General features: G+C 35.9%; 1 protein-coding gene across 2 annotated transcripts in view; it reads right to left on the minus strand.

The window, feature by feature from the left end:
* The window catches only part of LOC126163122 (adenylyl cyclase 78C-like), an 812,464-nt gene that overhangs the window by 67,916 nt on the left and 722,429 nt on the right, over window positions 1–22,119 (minus strand). Inside the window, exons 11-15 of one of the 2 annotated variants that reach the window (XM_049920045.1) lie at window positions 21,441–21,683; window positions 11,652–11,885; window positions 11,501–11,563; window positions 2,181–2,278; window positions 1,459–1,660 (exon numbers count right to left, since the gene is read on the minus strand). In XM_049920045.1, coding sequence (XP_049776002.1) covers window positions 1,459–1,660; window positions 2,181–2,278; window positions 11,501–11,563; window positions 11,652–11,885; window positions 21,441–21,683 — 840 coding nt within the window. The remainder of the gene's footprint in view (window positions 1–1,458; window positions 1,661–2,180; window positions 2,279–11,500; window positions 11,564–11,651; window positions 11,886–21,440; window positions 21,684–22,119) is intronic. The other variant, XM_049920046.1, reaches the window with a different exon arrangement.

Raw genomic sequence — 22,119 nt, forward strand, 5'->3', positions numbered from 1 at the left:
TTAAAATTCCTAGTCTCCAACACATTCTCCCAGTTAAATTTCAAATGGCCCTATTCTGAATACCACACCACCTTCCTTGATGTCGACCTCATTCTTACTGAGTGTCAGCTCCACACTTCTGTTCACATTAAACCTACTAACAAGCAATGATACTTACATTATGACTGTTGCCATCCTTACTGTATCAAATTTTATTATACTTTCAAACCTTTCATTTATGTATACCTTAACTCATTCCACATCCCTGAATTCTCTCATTCTTGAGGGGATCTATGGAACATGATGAATGAATGAATGAATGAATGGAGGAAAGGAATGAATGACAAAGTGACTGAAACCGTATAGCTTGGCACCATTATGTCCTATGAAAAAACAGCTGAATTTCCAGCTGTGTGTCCCACCATAGGACACTCATGTGATGATTATCATAGTACTAGGATTGCTTCATCTATACTGCTTTTCATCTTGCAACAGATTGCTCAAAATTTTCACCAATGTAAAAATGGTTAGCAATTAACAGCACTTCCATTTCTTACAGTAAAAAAACTATCAGCATTTACTATCATACTCTGGGATAAACTGATCTCAAGATTGTTAGCTTCCTCTTCAATATACTCTGTCAGTTTTACTAATGGCTTTATACCCTCAACTGTCTTCTCAAGACTGACTAATGTGGCAAATGTTTGGGCATACTGGATTTGCACAATAATTAATTCTGCAATCAAAGATCATGATTTAGAGTCTGTTTAGTTTTCCTATATCACTTCAGAAACACATAAATAGTTTCTTCCACAAGAGGTAGCTTATTTCTTGTATTTGAGTTAGCACTTACTATAACCTTGATTTTGGAGGAACATTAAAATCTAGCCTTACTTCCATGTCATAAATTTGCATATTTATTTGAATGTTCCCTAATAAACTATCCATCAGGTCAAAATAACTACCAATTATTTCCATTTACTGCACAATTTTTCCCGTGTTTCGAAATGCACCTAATTTAGAATGTACTTCTTCCTTCCACTCCATGAGAAACAGTCTATTACCTACACCTTTAGACTCTACAACAGATGTTACCTACCGATCCTTCAATTTTCTTAATGATCTAATTTGGCTATCTTGCTGTCACCATACAGTGCAGATTTGTTTGTATTTGTGTGTGTGTGTGTGTGTGTGTGTGTGTGTGTGTGTGTGTGTGTGTGTGTGTGTGTTTGGATCCAAGTGTTCACTTCTTGAACAAACTGTTCTCTATGGTGACTATCGTACATGTCCTTTCTTCCAGTTTAACAGGAAAGCCTGTATCCCCATAAATTTGGATGTAACACGTTCTTTTCATGAGTAACTGTTTTCCTTGAAATGTTCCACCTTTTGTCTTGATGCCTGACCATTTTAATTTATAGTATGTAGCATAAATGTATTTAACTTGAAAATAAAAGTGAAGGAGAAATTTGTTGTTCTAACCAGACTGACAGATGCAGTGACTGCCATAAGGGCGACAACACCACATATGAAGGCAGTGCGTCTGTTGCGGTGATGCACGAGGACACTGGACATTGTCTGCAGGACAACAGGTAGCTGCTGAAATTCCTCAGCCATTACGAGGACGAGTGCACAGGTTAGCAGAAAAGTAGTCACTGACAGTGTCATTATCAGTACCACCGAACTGTGAACAGAAGACATGGCAAAATTAAGGCAGTTGTTAATGGCTTTATTGCTACAAAGCAAACATATCAAACGAAACAAGATATACCGAAGAAATTTAGCAATCACTTTGTAATGGAAAATACTTCCAATGAGCTTTAATAAAGACTTTCAAGGAAATTCCTTAGGAATGAAACTATTCATCTCCATGGCATACACAGGTGTCCTTCACTAGAGCCTTAGAAAAATAAATGAAATTTTGGAATTTCCATCTCTGTAATGCAGCTAAAAACTACTTGTAAAACCGGAAAAATCCCTATATGTGTACAACAACATATCTAATCATTATCATCATCAGCCGTCGGACATTTTACACTCATTGGTGTTGCTCTTATTTGGAATAGGTCTCTATGCCTCATGAATATTGTAACACCCCCCAACTCCTGCTTATCAGGTTTATGAGGCCTAACATCTGGTAACTATTTCTAGTACACATATGTTGGTAAAACATAATGCAAATTTTCAAAATCTGTAGAGCTTACCTTGGCAAGATAATAGCTTGGCATATAACAACAAAGATCCATATTATGAAGCAGCACAGCATGTTGGATTTGAACATATCTTCCCGCAGTTGACAAAACTGAAACCAATTTCTTTTGTTACTATTGCCTACTGCACGTCAATGCTTAAATTTAAAGTAATAACTAAAAAAAAAAAAAATAATAAAATAACAATGCTGGTCTGCTAGAAAATCAGGCTACCGGTCTACTGCTAGAATCATATTAGACATTAAGTAGACCACACATTTTGTTAAGATTTCAGCTAAGCAGAGCTGCTCACACACTTTGACACACAGTTTACAGTAAACTACGAAATACAACATACATGTAGTTCATCTACATCTACATAATTACTCTGCAATTCACACTTTAGTGCCTGGCCAATGGTTCATCAAACCACTTTCACACTATTTCTCTACCATTCCACTCTCAAACCACACATGGGAAAAATGAACAATTATATGTTTCTGAATGAGCTCTGATTTCTCTTGTTTTATTAAGATGATCTATTCTCCCAATGTAGATGAGCATCAACAAAATATTTTCACATTCGGAGGAGAAAGTTGGAGATTGGAATTCCATGAAAAGATCTCATCACAATGAAAAATGCCTCTGTTGCTATCCAATTCACCTATATCTATGGTACTCCCTCCCTGTTTCATGATAGTACAAAATAAACTTCCCTTCTTATACCTTTTTTATGTCCTCCATCAATGCTATCTGGTAAGAACCCCATACTGCACAGCACTAATCTACCTGAGGACAGGTATGCACAGTGTAGGTAGTCTCTTTACTTGATTTGTTTCATCTTCTAAGTGTACTGCCAATTAAACACAATAATTGGTATGCACTCCCCATAACATTTTCTATGTGTCGTTCCAGTTTAAATTGTTCGTAACTGTTATCCCTAGGTATATAGTTGAATTGACAACCTTTAGATTAGTGTGATTTATCTTGTAATCAAATTCCATGGATTCCTTTAAGTAGTCACATGGATTACCTCACACTTTTCATTATTTAGGTTCAACTGAAACTTTTCACACAATACAGATACCTTGTGTAAATCATTTTGCAATTGGTTTTGACCTTCTTATGACTTTATACAAGGCAGTGAATGACAGTTCCATCTGCAAACAATCTATGATGGCAGCTCAGTCTTCTAATTATTTATAAAGATTAGAAATAGCAGAGGGTTTATAATACACCCTTGGGGAATGCCAGATCTCACTTTTGCTGTACCTGATGGCTTTCGGTCAATTAGTATGAAATGTGTCCTTCTGACAGAAAATCATGAATCTAATTGCACAACTGAGATGGTACTCCCTAGAGATGCAATTTGATTAGAAGCAGCTTGTGAGGAATGGTATAAAAAGTCTTCTGGAAATCTATAAATATGTAATCAGTCTGAGATCCCCTGTTGAAAGTACTCATTACTTTGTGTAAATAAAGAGTTAGTTATGTTTCACACGAATGATATTTTATGATCCGTGCTATGTGTCAAGAGACTATTACCTTTGAGCTAATTCATAAGGTTTGAACACAGTGTAAATTCCAAAATCCTACACCAAATTGACATTAGCACTATGGGTCTATAATTCATCGGATTACTCATACTTCCTTTCTTTGGTACTGGTGTGATCTGTGCAACTTTCCAGTCTTTGGGTAACGATCTTCCATCAAGCAACTGGTTATATATGATTGCTAAGTATGGAGCTATTATAACAGCTTACTCTGAAAGGAATCTAATGGCATGCAATCTGAACCAGAATACTTGCCTTCATTAAGTGATTTGAGTTGTTTCTTTACAATGAGGATATCTACTTCCATGTTATTCATGTTGGCAATAGTTCTTGATTCAAATTCTGGAATATCAACTTGGTGAAGAAATTTTGAAAATTTTGAAAATCCATATTCAGTAACTATGCTTTAGTGGCACTGTCATGGGTAGCATTACCACTGATATTGCACACTGAATGTAGATATTACACACTGAAGGTATTGATTGTGTCTGCCACTGGCGTACTTTACATTTGACCAGAATCTTTTTGTATTTTCTGCCAGATTTTGAGAGAGAGTATTGTTATGGAGGCTATGAAAAGCATCTAATTTTGAAGTTGATGCAAAGTTTTGAGCTTCAGTAAAACATCATCTATCTTGTGAGATTTTGCATTCTTTTGAATTTTCCATGCTTTTTCTGTTGCTCCTGCAATAGTGTTCTTGCCAGTTTTGTGTAGCATGGGGATCAATACCATTTTATTAATTTATTTGGTTATATCTCACAATTTTTATTGATACTATTTCTCTGAATTTAAGACACATCTGGTCTACACTTATGTAGTTAGTTTGGAAGGAATGAAGACTGCCCCTTAGGAAGACGTCAAGGGAATTTTTACCTGCTGTTTTAAATATACATATTTTATGTTTATTTTTGGTGGGTTTGGATGTTATGGTAGTTAGTCTCCCTAGAATGATCTAGTGGTCACTAATCTCAGTATCTTTCGTAATATTGTCCATTTACTCAGGACTATTTGTTGGTATGGGGTCAAGTATGCTTTTGCAACCATTTACAATTCACATAGGCTCCTGAACCAATTGTTCAAAATAATTTTTGGAAAAAGCCTTTAGTACAATTCCGGATGCTGTTTTATGCCTAACACCAGATTAAAACAAGTATTTTCACCAAAAATAGGGTACATTAAAGTCACCAAGTATAACTGTATGAGTGTTGTACCTATTTTAAAAGAGACTCAAGATGTCTTTGAACTGTTCACCAATTGTATTTAATCTATCCTTTCTGAAGACTGCAAGTACTTTGTAAAAATTTAGGCAGAACTTATCTCAGGATTTAGCCAGCTTTCAGTACCTTTAATGGTTTCTATTTATGTTTTTTTTTCAGCTCTGGTTCTTTCCCAACACAGATACAACAATTTACTACTACCATACCTACAGACCTTAGGTCTAACCTTATCTATCATTTAACCTGTACTCTTTGAGAATGATACCATTTTTGTTCTCTCTCAAGACTGTCTAACCTAAAAAACCACCCAGTTCACTCCCAAAGCTGCAGCTACCCATGTAGTCACCTCCCGTATATAAAGGACCTATTAAGCAGAACCAGATACCTGACCAACCTATGGTGCAAATCAAGGAATCTGCAGTCTACATGGTCACAGAAATGCCTGAGCTACTGATTCAGATTCTCACTCAGCTCTGGGCTACAAGTCTCCAATTGGTCTGGTCAACAATGCTAAAACAATATTTATATCTGTTCTTAGCAAACATACAGTAGAATGTCCTTATTTTCTTACATTACTTTCTCACTGTTAAGTATTATGCTAGGTTAAAGAAAATGGCAGTTCAACATCAAATACTGATTGAGTTCAAACAATGTTAAGCAGATTAAATATTAAACAAAAATTGAGGAAGGGGGGAAGGGGGATTGTACCAATATTTCACACAACCCAATATAGACTTAATTTTACTACTGTTTGGCAAAATTTGTATACATATTGGAAATCTACATTTATAGCTATATCCATACTCCATAAGCCACCATAAGGTTTGAATCAGATGGTTCATACTGTTCTAGTTTCATTTACTGCCATTCTGTTCCACCCATGGATGGTATGAAGGAAGAAAAACAGTCAGTAGCCCCTCCGAATAAGTGCAAATTTCTTTGGTTTTGGTGTTGTGATCATTACATGAATGTATTTTGTAGAGTCTATATTTTTGTTGACTCATTTGGAATGTGGCCACTTAGAATTTTGAGTGTAAAACTCTCCACACTGCATGTTATTTGCTTTGCAACATCTCCCACTGCAGTTTGTTGAGCAGTTCAGTGGCACACTCATATTGACTGAACAATCCCATGATTTGAAGCTTGAGTTTCTTCTGCATACAAAATGCTCAAACAACCTATGGGAATGCAGCCAGGTGATGTCTTTGATGACAGGCTGAATTTCTGTAAGATGTGTGAACAAAATATGTGATGAACTATGCAACACTTCTTTTAAACTTTCCAACTCTTCCATTAAACCAACTCCGTAAGGCCCCCACACTGATGAAAAATAGTCATTACTTGGTCAAATAAGGGTCCTATAAGTGACCTTTTTCACAAGTGAACCACACTTCCTTAAGATTCTTCCAATAAACCTGAGCCTGGCATTTGCCTTTCCCATGGCTAGATTCATGAAGTAGTTCCATTTTAAACTGATCCAGACACAAACTCCCAGATACCTGCAGTTTGTGACAGATTCCAACCACTGATCATTGATCGCATAGTCAAACAATATTGGAACTTAGTACATGAATTACATTATATTTGTTTAAGTTTGGACTCCTCTGCATATCTTTCCACCATGTGCTGACAATGAGCAAATATCTCTGCCTTTTTTAAGAAGTTTAAAAGATGTCACTTGCTTGTACACAGCTGTGCCATTGGTGGAGACCTTGAAAGTTATCAACAAGATCATTTACATAAACTGCGAACAGCATCCACCATATCAAATTTCATTTGCTTAGGATTATGTCTACCCATTAAGAACACCATACTGAGTTCTGACTGCTATGAAATATTAAATCTAATCACATTTCTTTAGATGTTTTGTACACATACATTTTTGTTTACTAGGTAATAGTGTGGAATTCTCAGGTTTTCTGGAAGCAAAGAAACACAATGCCACCTGAGCTTCATTATCTGTCTTATGGATCTCATGAATAAAAGATACCTAGTTTTACACGACTGATGCTTGCAGAAGACACACTGATTCTCATAAAGGAGTTGTCTGGTCTCCATAAAAGTCATCATATGCAAGCAGCACAATAAACGTTTCATAATTCTAAAATAATTGTCTTGACAGCTGTCGTAGTCTTAAATCAGTTATGTCTCTGCCTCTCTGAACATAGCTTTGGTTATGTTCTACACCTGTAGACATCTTCCAACACAGAAATAGATGATTGCTTCAAAGTGGACCAACAGTACAGCCTTATATTTCCAATATCAAACAGAAAAGTAACAACTATGAATGACCTGCACTGTTAAGAATTACTAGAGCAATAACGGGAAATCCTGGGTAGAAAGTAAACAATGGTATGAAGAAGGACAAAAAGGAAGATGGAAGGAAGAGTAAGGTTGAACATCTCATAACAGATGGGGTCAATAGAAAGAGTGCACTAGCACAGCTTGGGGAAGAACAGGGAAGGGAATCAATCATGTCCTTTGCAAAGAAACCAATATGAGATTTGCCTTCAGCGATTTATGAAAACCAGAAGAAATCTGAAATGGGATGGCTGTATGGAAAGTTGAACCACTGTCCTTAATGCAAAGGCAGTATCTTGCAATTGTGCTACCTTACTCATTAGGCAAGCCCATAGCTCGGGTAGCAAATTTGTATTCTTCATCAGAACAACCAAAATTTTGTTAGGTGAGCTACAAAAAAGGAATGTAAACAAGGAGGTCACCAGATATGGAGCACAAGCTGGTATCAGTAAAGGATGGTGAAGGGAATCATTATAAGTGATTTATGGACATTATGGAAAACCCAACTCTGTGTGGCTGGACATTGATTTGAATTGGCATCCCTCTGAATATCAGCCCAGAGTGTTACCAAATGCAGCTTAATTTGGTAGCTGACATAGTCGTCAATATATTTAAAATGTGTCCAGCCACTGATTAGTAGTTCTTATGCACAGTGAGTGATTACTCCCATTATAGCATTATATATTAAAAAGAACTTTAATTCAAAGCAACTGCACATCTAGCTTATGATTCTTTCAATAAATGAACTGGAATTGGTCTTAGATTTTCAAACCACAAGGTTTCACATTTAGGAAAATAGCAACAAGAACTGCCTACAGAGAACAAGATTTAAAACATCAAACAAATTTCTTCTTATTGTTTCTGGGTGAGTCATGGTATGAATATGGAGACTTATGCAGTTACCTGCAGAAATATTTTCTGGCTTGGACAGTAAGTGGACTTGTGTGACTTATGTTGGATACTTCTTGCACAGACAGGCTAGCTTGGAAACCTGAAGACCACAACAACAATAACAATAATAACAACAAACAATATGCTATACACATGGAAAAGTATCTGAGCTATGAAATTTTCATTGTTTATCTAAGGACCTACCAAGCAGTGCACATTGTACATTGATTGTCAGTATAATTTGTTACTCATGAGACGTTATCAAACATGTCATACCCAAAAAAGTCTAGCCTTTTCATTGGAAAGTACATCGCTAATCAAACATTCTGCAGATGAACTGGCAACAAATTAAATTTGTCAAGGATTCAAACATGTGGACCTCAAATCTCATGAGCACATTAGACATATCGCACAACTGCAAACAATCTCGTGCACCTGATGACAATTCTATCACCCAATAAATTTTAGATGTACCTCCAGCTGACGAATTGTTATTAGTTTTAGTATTGGAGGGCAGCATGGAGGATAAAAATCGTAGAGGGAGACCAAGAAATGAATACACTAAACAGATTCAGAAGGATGTAGGTTGCAATAGGTACTGGGAGATGAAGAATCTTGCGCAGGATAGAGTAGCATGGAGAGCTGCATCAAACCAGTCTCAGGACTGAAGACCACAACAACAACAACAACAACAACAACATAAGAACTCGGCACATATTTTCAAGACACTACTGTTTTCTCTGTAATTAACACAATGCACCTTATTTTTCTTGGATATATTTTTCAAAATCAATCTATGATATTTAGAATACATTTACTGTTCACAAGGTAAGATAAATAAATCTGAATGATAAAAATACATATACATTTTATCTAAATAGCTCCATAACATCAGCAGATAGTAAATATTATGATCCACACCTAAGAGTGAAACAATCACTATGATGCTCTAAGACAGAAAGGAAGCACCTAATTGGTATAGGAGCAACAATATTAGAGCATGAAGTTGGAAAATGTACATTAAATAATAATGCTTGAATTTTAAAAGCAGTCTCATTACTGGGGGGAAGAAAGCAGGCAGGAGATTAAAAAAAAGTACTGGAAAAGGAGCTGCTCATGATGTCAAAGTGGGGCATACTACAAGAGATAAAGTGTCAAAAGCCTGAGTATTAATAATGGACTGACAGTAAATCATAAATCAAACGTGAGATCTTTCAATTGGCAATATGTGGTTGCAGAAGAGGTGAAATGTGAAAAAGTTGGTAGGGGGAAAAGAATAAAGCAAATAAAGAGAAACAAGAGAAAAAGAAATGTGAAGAAAGACATATCACAGGAGACTGTAAAGGCAATGGATAAATGTTGGGAGAGCCAAACTAAACTTGCACTTAGCATAATTTCATTTACAGCCAATGCAGCTCACTTTTACAATCCCTTCATTGCTGATTTCAATACATATTTGCCACCTCCAGATATCTTAACTATATGATACAAGTAGACTTTGTCATATGTGACTACATATGATATGCACTTGAAGATAATCCACAGCTTGACTTGTGCAGAATGAAACACAAACTGGGTGTACAATGTGAATACTGTTTTCCTGCTATTGAATGAAACAAGATCACACATGGGCATCTAACCACAGGCAGTCCAAAAACCAAATGGCTTAAACACTAAACATATAACAGACATCACTATTCCTTGTTCTGAGGTTATACACTACACTCTTGCTAAACTAGCCATTCCTCGCACATATGAGTACCAGATTAGTGGAAGTGACAGATTTTTGAGAGTGCCTAAAATTTAATGTAAACACATAGGGATTGTACTTTATCAAATCAAAGGATACATTCATTTTTACAAAAAAACTTAGTCCTTGAGTGTATACATGCATATAAGTATCACTCGACATTCACTATGAAACATGTCCCAAAGTTTTAGTTGTCTCCATGATGATATGTGATGGTAGTATGCTTTATCACACAACGGCTTTACAATCATTTCATAGGTCCTGCTATGTTTCTGATTGTTGCATTATGTACTACAGCAAGATGTCTTCAGCTTCAGCACCAGCAGTTTGAGATATCCTCATGTCCTCTTCTTTATCAGTTTCATCATGACTTTCCTGTGAACTTATGATTACCTCTTTTCTGCTGAAGTATGGTCATAAATAATTACTTGTCGAACACTGTTCCCAGCAACAATGGCTTTCTGTGAAGGACCTCAGTTCAGTTTATATCTAATTTTGAGTTTCTGCTTGAGATCTAGCATAACATGTTTGCCTTTAGAAGCCATGATAAAGATTCGTAAGGGAAGCCACAGTTTCAAAGTTTACAGAAATGTTGAACATTATAATTAACCAACAACATTGTTGCAGATGAAATTTCATTATTGTAGGTGTCATTTCAGGTTGAACGTATAGAAGCTGAAAGTGTGCTGAATTATTGAAAGGCTGGACTACTGAGGGCTGTATTAGCAAGAGTCTAGTGCATATTGTCTATATCAATACTGTATTGTCGTTCAATTGCATTCTGCTAGAGTGAAGGTCCCATGCACTCATTAGGTTGAACAAATGATTATAAGAAAAATACTCCTGAGAAAACTACATATTTATGAGACAGAACTGCTTGTCAATAGTGATCTTCAGAATGCAAAATGTCAGTCCTGCTGGCAGACACACATAAAAGTATGTCTATCAGCAGTAGGGTTGCCATTTTGCCTCCTAGAGGTTACTATGATCCAGAATTTATGTCTCATAATTTTATAATGGTATAATCATATGCAAATGTCAATAATGTGATACTTTGTACAGATATGAAAATGAGAAATATATTTCAAAACATGTGATAATGAGATTGCAAAAAATGTGCAGTTATAAATACAACTAAAATTATTTCATGGTGAAAACATCATGAGAAAAATGGAAAGAAAATGTATGAATTTTTGTGTTAAATAAGATTGTTTTTGTAGTAAATTACCATGACAAGTGCACCAAACAGTGACTGAAATGAAATGGGGAGCATTAATGCACAAGCAAAGTTGAAAAAGTTGAAGATTACATTTCTGTTTTCTCTGTATGTGTCAGTCCCCCTGTCATTCCTTCTATCACAATGACTATACTTATGTAAACAAAAAAATGAATGTTTATTTGACATATTTGAGAAATAGTAGCTGTGTGACAGTATTTTCCAAGGCGTACTAGTCTATGACTCGTATTATAATTTTTCACTGTCTTTTTGCATGTTTATTTTTAACATCTGCTTCTTCACATCTTTATATTTCAATGCTGTCTACATTTCATTTTCTCATGTCATATACTCATCTTTTCTTCTGTCTTCTGATAGGATTTAATTACAACAGCAGTCATAATTACCCATTTCCTACCAGTACATCTGGGACCAAATTCTGTATCAAACTTGGGGCTGAATGTACACAACTGTGGATAAATATGCATTTAAGTAGTATCAGAATTTCCATTTATCTATTCATTACAACAATGATTTTGCATGTTTAACCTGATATACCTTCTTTTCCATAGAGTTGTCCTTAAAATGTAGTGTCCATGCATTAACATTAGCGTCTCTCATCCTTTTATTGCTTTCAATTTCTATGCTGTGATCAATGATTTCATCAACTTGTTCAGCCATAGTGAGGTGATGAATATCAGGTGGAGGTGATTTGTGACCTGCTTCATCATCGTCATCATCAGTATCATCATTTTGGAATGGATCTCCCATAGCTCCATTGCTATAGTCAAGCTGCAAAGAAAATTTACATTTCAGTGTACAAGCATAATCTGTACAAGGAATTACAAACAGACCACAAAAATCTTTGAGAAGGAGACAAACTTTTTGAGTTCTTTCCTTCTATGATACATATGGCATACCACTGCATGCATGCCTGATGTCCCTACCAAGTATCACCAGTTGCCTTTTTTCTGTAATTTCTAAATCTATTTTCATTTTTTCTCTATGATATATACATGGAGAAAGGGCAAATAAAAGCAGCTTATAGTACGAATCTTTCTGGCAGATTAAAATTGTGTGCCAGACCCAAACTCAAGGCCTTTTCCTTTTGTGGGCAAGTGGTTTATGAGTTACCCAAGCATGACTTATGACCTGTCCTCACAGCTTTACTGCCACTGGTATCTCATCTCCTACCTCCCAAGCTTCACACAATTTCTGCAAAACTTGCACTCCTGGAAGAAAGGACATGGGGCAAGACAGCCTGAGGGTTGTATCCAGAATGAATTTGTGGTTCTGCTGTTGAGTGTGCATGATATGAAATTTCCTAGCGGATTAAAACTGTGTGCCAAACCAAGACTTGAACCCAGGACCTTCACCTTTCATGTGCAAGTTCTCTAACAACTGAACCACCTAAGCATGACTCGTGACCCATCCTCTCAGTTTTACTTCTGCCGGTACCTTATCTTCTACTTTCCAAACTTCACAGAAGTTCTCCTGTAAAACTTTCCCATGAATCTTCCAGGACTAGCACTTCTGGAAGAAAGGATATGTAAAGACATGTCTTTATACTCTGAAGAGGAGTGTTACATTACATTACATTTATGGTTTTCCATGGATCCCTTGGGAAGGAGTCTCTGGGATGTGGAGTCAATTTTTTTTTTAGGTACATGGATATTGTACAATTCTAGTGCAGATAGAGTTATGAGCTATAATCCTTATGAAGATATTCATCGATGGAGTAGAAGGAGTTGGCCAACAGGAAGTTCTTTAATTCACTCTGAAACCAATTTTTATCACTTACAAGACCTTTGATATGCTCTGGTAAGTTACTGTATCCATGTACTTGACTCCTTTTTGTAGTAATGTTAAGCTTTTATAGTTCTTATACAGATTGTTTATGGTTCTGGTATTGTAATCATGTTTTGCACTATTTTGTTTATAAAGAGACATGTTGGAAATGACAAAGGACATCAATGAGTATATGTACTGAGAAGTAGTGGTTAGAATACCAACTTTCTTAAAGAGGTCTCTGCATGTTGATCTAGGACTGACACGAGATATAATTCTAATGACTCATTTCTAATTTTGAAAATGTTCTCTTTGTGAGAGGAGTTTCCCCAAAAGGTGATTCCATTACTCATTAGTGAATGGAAGTAGGCCGAATAAACTAACCTCTTCATTTTTAGATCACCTATTTCTGCTATCATGTATACTGCAAATGCAGCTGAACTAATGTGTTTCATTAAGTCTAGAGTGTGAGTTTTCCAATTTAGGTTGTGGTCAATTTGTAGCCCTAAGAATTTGACACTGTCTACAGCTTTAATTTCATGGTTTGAATACATTATACTTATAGGGTCAGGTATTCTTTATGAGGTACTAAACTGTATGTATTGGGTCTTGTCAAAATTCAGTGACAATCCATTTGCTGTTAACCACCCATTGATATTTACAAATATTTCATTAGCTGATTGCTCAGTGAGATCACAGGTCCTGTTTTTTATACCAATACTTGTATCATCTGCAAATAAGGCAGAATTTGCATTTTGTGACACTGCATATGGAAGGTCATTAATATAATAAATAGGAACAACAAGGGACCTAAAATAGTGCCTTGGGGCACCCCTTGTCTGATGGTTTCATATTTTGAATGACTTTTGTTATGTGGTAAGCCTGATACAGAGACACACTGTTTTCTATTAAAAATATAGGATGAGAACCATGAGCCTGCTACTCCTGTTATCTCATAATATTTTAACTTCTGTATAAGGATATCATGCTTAACACAATCAAAAGCTCTAGCCATATCAGAGAATATGCCAAGTGGTAACAAAATTTGATTTATTGATTCTAATATATCATCTGTAAAAGTGAATATAGCTTGATCAGTTGACAATCCCTTCCGAAATCCAAACTGACTGTGGATGGGAATATTTTTCTGTACTAAGTGTTTATAAAGCCTATTGTACATAACCCTTTGAAACACTTTTGAAAATATTGCCAATGATGAAATGGGACAGAAGTTTTCCACAGGTGATTTGTCTCCTTTTTTGTGTAAAGGTTTGACAATAGCATATTTAAGCCTATCTGGAAAAGTATCACTGTGGAGGGATTCATTACATAAGTAACTCAGTATGTCACAAAGTTCTGAGGAGGAACGTTTAATTATGGTAGTGCTGATTTAATCATAACCATTGGAGCCTTTGTTTTTAAGAGAGCTAATAATATTAGAAATCTCTTTCGGTGAGATAGGATATAGTTGAATTTTGTCAAACTTCTGAGGAAATGCATTTTTTCAACATTCTGTCTTCTGAGGAACTGTGCAAACCTAAGTTGTCTGCTACTGAAAGGAAAAAGTTGTTGAAAGTGTCTGCAATTTTGGAGGTATCTCTAATGAACTCATTATTTACATTTAACATAATTTCCTCATTTGCCTGATTAGTTTTTCCTGTTTTGCTTTTTACTATGTTCAATATAGTTTTTATCTTGTTATTAGATGCATTTATTTTTTCTTGAAAATATATACATTTTTAGGTTCTGATTACTTTGTTTAGAATTTTACAACATGACTTGTAATGTGATGTAGCTCTGTAGTCATTATTTTCCCTTGACATTAAGTACAGTCTTCTTTTTGTTTTGCAAGATACTTTTATTCCATTTGTAATCCAAGGTTTTGAAAGATTTAATCTATTTGCTTGAGTGTGTGCTGATATGAAATTTCCTAACAGAGTCTCAGTCTGGTACACAGTTTTAATCAGCCAGGAAGTTTGATATTAACATAGACACCACTGCAGAGTGAAAAATTGGTTCTGGGAGTTTATTGAATGTACATGTGGGATCCAATGTCAATGGAAATCATCATTTTAGTTCTCTCATGTTGTCTGAATTATAGTTTTATGTACTGAGTTGACAGAAGGCTCAAATAAGACTGGTTTTATTATCATTCAATAGTGCTTGCAGTAAAGACTGTCTATAGTTACTGTCTCATGTTACCCTGTCTTTACAGTACCAGAGAACACAGTACAATGTCACAGCTATATTCTGTCAATTCTGGATATGTGTATTATTATTAATGTTTTGCTTCCATGGTCAATAAAATATCTGAGTATCACACTAGGATGAGTAAAATTAGAATCTGGAAAAATTTTGTATGCAACCAGAAACAAAATGATCCAGTATGTCACATGAATCATACAATGAGCACTTTTTGTGAAGGGTAGGTGAAGTCCATTCCAACAAAAATACGCACCTGATGCCCTTAACAGCTACATGTAGTGTATAGACATATTTAACAACAATCAATACCTCATTAATTATCAGTAGCTCAAGTTTAGTAGTACAGAGACACTTGCTAGATTCCAGCAACAACATCGACTAATATTAGCAAAACATGTGAACAGATATAAAGGGAACGCATACTATCTTTCTGTTTTTCATTGAAGAATACACACTAAGCACTGAATATTTGGATCATTATAATCAGCCCTACACTGAGGGAAGAAGCATGCATGATCATGCAGGTTGCAGTGATGCAGTATGTATTACAGGCTGCCAGGAAAACAGAGAAATCATGCAACGGGAAGCCCAGGTTGAAATGTCAACAACATTATGAAAAGGTAGGATTGTTATTCACTATAAAGATGACACGATGAATTGCAGACAGGTACAATGAAAAATAGTTGTTTCATTGTGCCTGTCTGCAACTCAAAGAGTTATCTTTACAGGGAAAAACCACACAGTTTGATTCCATATACATAATACAGGGAAAGCCACCAATTTAGACAAACTGGATGAAACACAGATTATAATGGTCATAAGATGGAAACAAGCACCATGGAAATGGTGAGACACATTTTGAATTCATGTGATGGCATTAATAGTATTTATCAGAATGTTAGAAAGAATTGCATATTTCATATATGAAGTGCTACCTTCTATTTTTAAGTGTCCCAACTTCTAGCTAGTCAAATGTGGTAGGTCCCAACTTTTGACTTGCCAAAGGTGGCAATCCTACACAAGCTACATGATGGATGAAGTTTCATATGCGATTTTACTCAAAGTATAAACAGCCATAGGCATATTTAAGACTAAAATACACTGCATTCTGCATATATTTAACTGTGTAACAGATTTGGTCCTGTCAATAAAATTCTCAGGGTTTGTGACCACATTATCAATATGTAAAATTCTCCTACATTTCGGATACTGTAGCAAATGGCCTTCCCCAGGGTGTTTTAAGAGATGCCAAGTATGGAAAGAAGCTATCAATAATGGGGACAAAAGAATATCGGAGGGGGGTCCAGGAGCCCTTGGCCAGAACTGCTTTTAAAATTTGACAATAAAAAAATCTTCATTTGGAGCCTAATTATAATGCTTGAAAAGTAAAAATTTAGGCCTTTAGCTCCTAGTAAGAAAGACAAGGTAGGGTGCTGGAAATTTAAAAATTATAGTCAGGGTTTTGTTTCCCAAAATATAAAATGTTAGTCGAGTGTGAAATAAGACCAATTCTCAAATGACAAAACAGTTAAAAACACTGCATAATTGGTAAGCACAAGGAAAGGAATTTTCAAAGAAAAAAACTAATGACTTGAAACTTTTGTCATTTACACACGAACAACATAATACACTGTGTAAAGGTTAAAAAGTGTAATTCTCCACAAAAACAGAATAGGGCAATGCATATGTGACTAATAACTTGGGAACTGTGGTTGCATTTGCTAATGATGTGTTCAAAAGCCCTTTGACATAATTGTGAAGGCATAAGAAAAGTGCCTAGCAAAAAACTACTCTGCTAGTGTACTCGTGACTTCAAATTTCAACATAATACAACAAGTTTACGCACCCACAGTAGTGAAGTTCATGAGGCACCCCTGTATTAGATAAGTGTTTGTGTATATGATAATAGTTTGTGCTAAACAGATAATAATGGGTGTTGCATTAGTACTGAAACAATACTGGTTCACAAAATGATGCAACATAAAACACGGTGTTGTCAAATTACTGAGATACATCAAATAGCAAATTCTATAATTTTAATATGGCTCCCATAAGACCATAATTTTAGCCTACAAATCATGATAATTATGGACAAATCATAATACTTGGCACATCTGTGTAGTGCTGACTGGTAAATGAGAAAAACTTAACTTCTTATATGCTAGTAGAAGAAACTGTTTTCATGCTTTGCTAAAGGGTATTGAAGATGAGGAGGAGGGGTGTTAGACACACTTTATTGCTGTCTGTTTTATTTCTTGTCACTAGTGGAAACAGATAATTTTTATTGATGTTTACTTTATTTCTTGTCATTAGTGGAAATAGGTCAATCAGGAACACTCAGCAGTAGTGAAAAACAGTTGTTTTTATGCTGCTTGGTGAATTCTGAGGTGTGCCAGTACTCTGTATACCTATGCTGCATTTGTTTCCCATGCGAATGTGATTTGCAAAAGCTGTCATGCTGTAGCACTTTTACTACTGGCAGCCAAGACATAGTAAGTATGTACTCATCTTCTTTATTCATGTTGGCAGGTCACTTAGTTATTTCTATTGCCTCTCTAATCTTCTTCCTCACAGTAAATAAGGGCCTGTTGGGCCAGTACATGGGCTTCTCGAAGTATTATCTGTTTCCCTTACTCTTCATGGTATTTTGCTATGGCTGCATTGGTGTGCCATCTCAGATGAATGTACCTTTCACGTTCAGGTATCCGTGTACTAATCAGTCACCCCACCTTGCCCACATGTACTAATTCACATTTGCAGCTGATTTCATGAATTCCCACAGTACGTAGCTTGTCAACTGCATCTTTCACTGAGCCAAGACCATTTTTTATTTTGTTGCTGCTTCGGAAAATTGGCTTGACACGTGGTCTGTGAAGAATTTTGCTAACATGTTCAGTGAACCCTTGCACACATGGTAACAGGGCAATGTTTTTTTTTCCTTCCCCTCTTCCCTATAACCTCCATCCTGTGTCACCTTAGTTCTACCAATCACCTTCAACTCATAACCACTGGCTTTGAAGCTCTCCAGTCTACACCATTATGGCGAATGCTGTCTCTGTGAAGGTGAAAATACCTTTGTCATCTGACCACATGGAGAAGAGGAGATATGGAACATCAACAACATAGCTAAATCCAATTTACCATGGGGATCGAAGAGCGGCCTTTTCTCAACATGGAAGTTTACTGAAACCTAGATGGTAAGCTTGGCCACAGAGTGTACAGAAAATCCCCTAGCTCTGACAGGTAATTACATGCCTCTTCCCAACATTGCCCTATGCAGAATAAATCAGTCGCTGCACACTTTAACAAAGAGAGCCTGGAGAATGAATGACGTACATCTAACTGAGAAACTAAGAAACCTCTGGTATGCTTTTGGAGTCAGTGGTTATGAGCTGAAGAAGATAGATAAAATCATAGCAACACAGGATGAAGGTAATACAAAATAACAGAAGGAACTACAAAATACATCTATATTGTAATACATGCATGGGCTCAAAGTGTGGACAAAATTCTTTGCAGATCTGGTATTAGCTCAGTTTTCTGGAGCTGCAACAAAATAAAAGATGTTCTTGGTCAATGAAAAATGCAACTGACAAGCTAAATATTGCAGCAGTCTACAAAATCAGCTATGAGTGTAGGCTATTGTATGTAGGTGAGATGGATAACTGAATGTGAAAGATATGTTCATCTGAGACAGCACACCAATGCAGCAATGGCAGAACACGATGATGAGTCAGACAAACAGATAATATTTCAAGAAGCCTGTGTACTGGCCAAACAGCCACTTACCTTGGCAAGGAAGATTTGAGAGGCAACAGAAATGGCTAAGTGACATACCAACATGAACAGAGAAGAAAGGTTTGGACTTCCAACCCAGCATCTTGATTGCCAGCAGTAACAGCACTATGGGACAACAGCATTCTCAGAACAACCCACAGAGGCACATAAGACTATGATGGGTGTTGGTACACATAGTACTGGCACACCTTAGCCAGCACCAGGCAGCTATTAAACAGCACTACTTCGCAACTGTTGCCTGTTGCTCATTCACCTGTTTCCACTAATGACTAGAAACAAAGCAAACACCAATAAAGAATGTCTGACACCCTTCCTGCTCATCCTTATTATAAGTACAATTTTTTTCCCTAGTATATAAGAATGTAATTTTTTTTTCATTCAGCAGTCGGCATAGCACCAAGAGGAATGTCATTTGCAACAGAGGCCAAAATGTCAGAGAATTTAACATACTGACAATGCAGTCACCTATCCAAAAGAATTTTACTGACAGTCAGAATGGCTGTGGAAATCTTTGTTTACAGATTTGTAACTGTTGGATGCTACACAATTTGACCATGCTGAAAAACACATTTGTCAATTGGTGTAATGAAATGATCAACAAATTTCACAAATGAAATGAAAAATCTGTATACAACATTATAACAGGAGAGGAGACTTGATTATATTTGTACGAGCTAGAAGCTAAGCAGCAGTCAGTTGTTTGCATGTTCCAAGAACAACCAAAAACCAATAACAGTGATTTGTTGGAGAAACATTTACAAGAAAATGATGGCTTCTTTCTTTGATTACACTGGACATTTCATAACTGTTGATTTAGAAATTCTAAAAAACATTATAGGTGAATGGTGTGCAACAATTTGTTTGCCACAAGGCACTGATGAAACCAGGAAAAGCAACCATAAACATTGTACTGTTCTTCATCACGACTGTACTGGCTGACAAACTGCATGTCAAAAACTTGATTATTACATGCATACTCTGAGGTATATTCCATCTATGCAACTAATTGAAGTCAGTTTGTTTATTGCCACATGCATTTTGCTTCTTTCACTTGAGAAGCATCTTCAGTGGCCTGTAATATATGTTTCTTTTTATACATACAATAATCATATTATGTGGTAGATACAATATATTGCTATGTTACATTCTGTAATGTAACTAAGAGTTACATCATTTATTTTACAGGTCTGATTGAATTTAATGTGTTGGATGGTCCTGTGGAGTCTGAGATGGCTTTTCTTGAAACTGTTGTAAAACTTGACAGGAAATGCCTGACATGGTTGTATTATTGTCATTTTTTCTGTTTGAATCTGCCTGTCCTTAGTTGCTTTACATTCATGGAGGTATGTCATTAGATGGAGAAAAACAATGAATTGACACCTCATCACTCTTATTCATCTGATTCATTGCTATAAGATTTTTTTCCTTATGATAAACAAAATGAGTTTCATCACCTCACAAAGCCACTGGATCTTTTTTGAGATATCAACATTAGAGTGTAAAAAATGTTTTGGGAAATTGTTAAACACATGGAAAAGCAAGAAAATTTTAAAAGAAAATCTTTCTAAAAACTTAAAATGCAGTCCTCATTTAATCCATACCACTATTAACTTCAGACGTTTTCTATGGAAAAGACATATCAATGTTCTGTTACATGGCGGGTATGATCAATCAGTTCATTAGTGTTTGAGATATGCAGTATGGCAACAATTTTTAAACAAAAATTTTTGGGGTAGAACTTTCTATCTCATCAGTTGGAAAAATTCTTAATTTGTGCTACTATATGCTGGGTGAGTAAGAGAACTTGAAGCAAATTCAGAGGCTCAGTGGATTTCACATTAGAGTTACACATCATGTGCACTATGTATCAGGTAGTCGTTCTCATTTTAGAGCCACAATCATTTCACATGGCACTGACATTTGCCAACTGTATCTTTGATTTTCTTATGGTCGTCAAAATGATTATACGTTAAGAGAGGCTAGAAGAAACAAGTGATACTTTCCATGTCTAATAATAATTTCCTGGTAGTCATAACCTGCAGCAAACAATGTTTGCTTGATTATATTAATGCCGCTTAGAGACCAAATCACTTCATCTTTTGAACAATGTGATTCTGAAGATGAGGGGACTGATCAGTTCACAAACAAGCGTTCAACTAGAACATGTGCTCATGACAAAGGCAATAGCACAACTCAATCACCATTATGCAGTGTGCTCTGGTATTCTGGGCAACAAAATCAGTGTACATACAGAACTCAAGAACTATAAGAGGCAAGTACAGAACACATTTGTATGTATGGGTAATGAATGATGAACTCTTACAGATTACTTCTTTCAACTGTGGTGAAATCAATATCTCATGTGAGTTATTAACCATATTTGGCTTCATATATGACATGAGTAATGACATAACTTTGCTATAGCTAAATATATGTATTTTCAAGCTGAGAAATTGCATTATTGGTTGGTTACAGGAAAATATCAGTGAGGATTCAAACAAGCACAGAAACAAAAGGCAACATAAACTGTGAGAAGTCAACATAGCAGATACAAACATTTCCAAATGGAATTTCTGGTTGCCAATCAGTAGTTGTTTCGTCATCTATAGACGATTGATTATTGTGAGCAGTGGTGATGACAGAACTATTATTGTTATTGTTGGAGATAACAGTAACCATTGTCCCAGCCTTCTCATCTTCTGACCACAGCCGTGGCCTTGAATAACGTCCTTGATATACTCTCTTCCGTGGTCTTAGAGGCTCCACTTGCTTTATTAAAAATGTTTCAACTCCTTGTTCCTGAAATACAAAATGTAGATGTTCACTAATCAATAGACAGTTACACAGATTTATTTTAAAAAATCTCTTCAATGAGGTTGTTATAATGAGCCTAGATGACAAATGTAAACATTTGAAGTCCCATATTTTATTTATGTAACACAAATTGTTGTATTGTATATTAAGAAAGTAAAATTTATAGGTTTGTAGTTACCCGTAACAAGAAAGGCAGATGATTGTTCCTTTTTGAAGATAAAGCTGTGTTTAGTACAGAGTAAGGACACAAAAAATAATAAAAATAAAGCAATATACCAAAGTACATTACTCACAAAACAAGAGCTACAACATTACAAAGAGCGTCAAAATCCAAAAGAAGTGAGACAGAATAAGACAGGAACCAACAAAGTAGCAATTATTCCACATATAAAACCCATCCTCCTCAGTTTTAGCAGAAATG

The sequence above is a fragment of the Schistocerca cancellata genome, chromosome 2 (genome assembly GCF_023864275.1).
Source record: "Schistocerca cancellata isolate TAMUIC-IGC-003103 chromosome 2, iqSchCanc2.1, whole genome shotgun sequence".
In the NCBI taxonomy this organism is placed as follows: domain Eukaryota; kingdom Metazoa; phylum Arthropoda; class Insecta; order Orthoptera; family Acrididae; genus Schistocerca; species Schistocerca cancellata.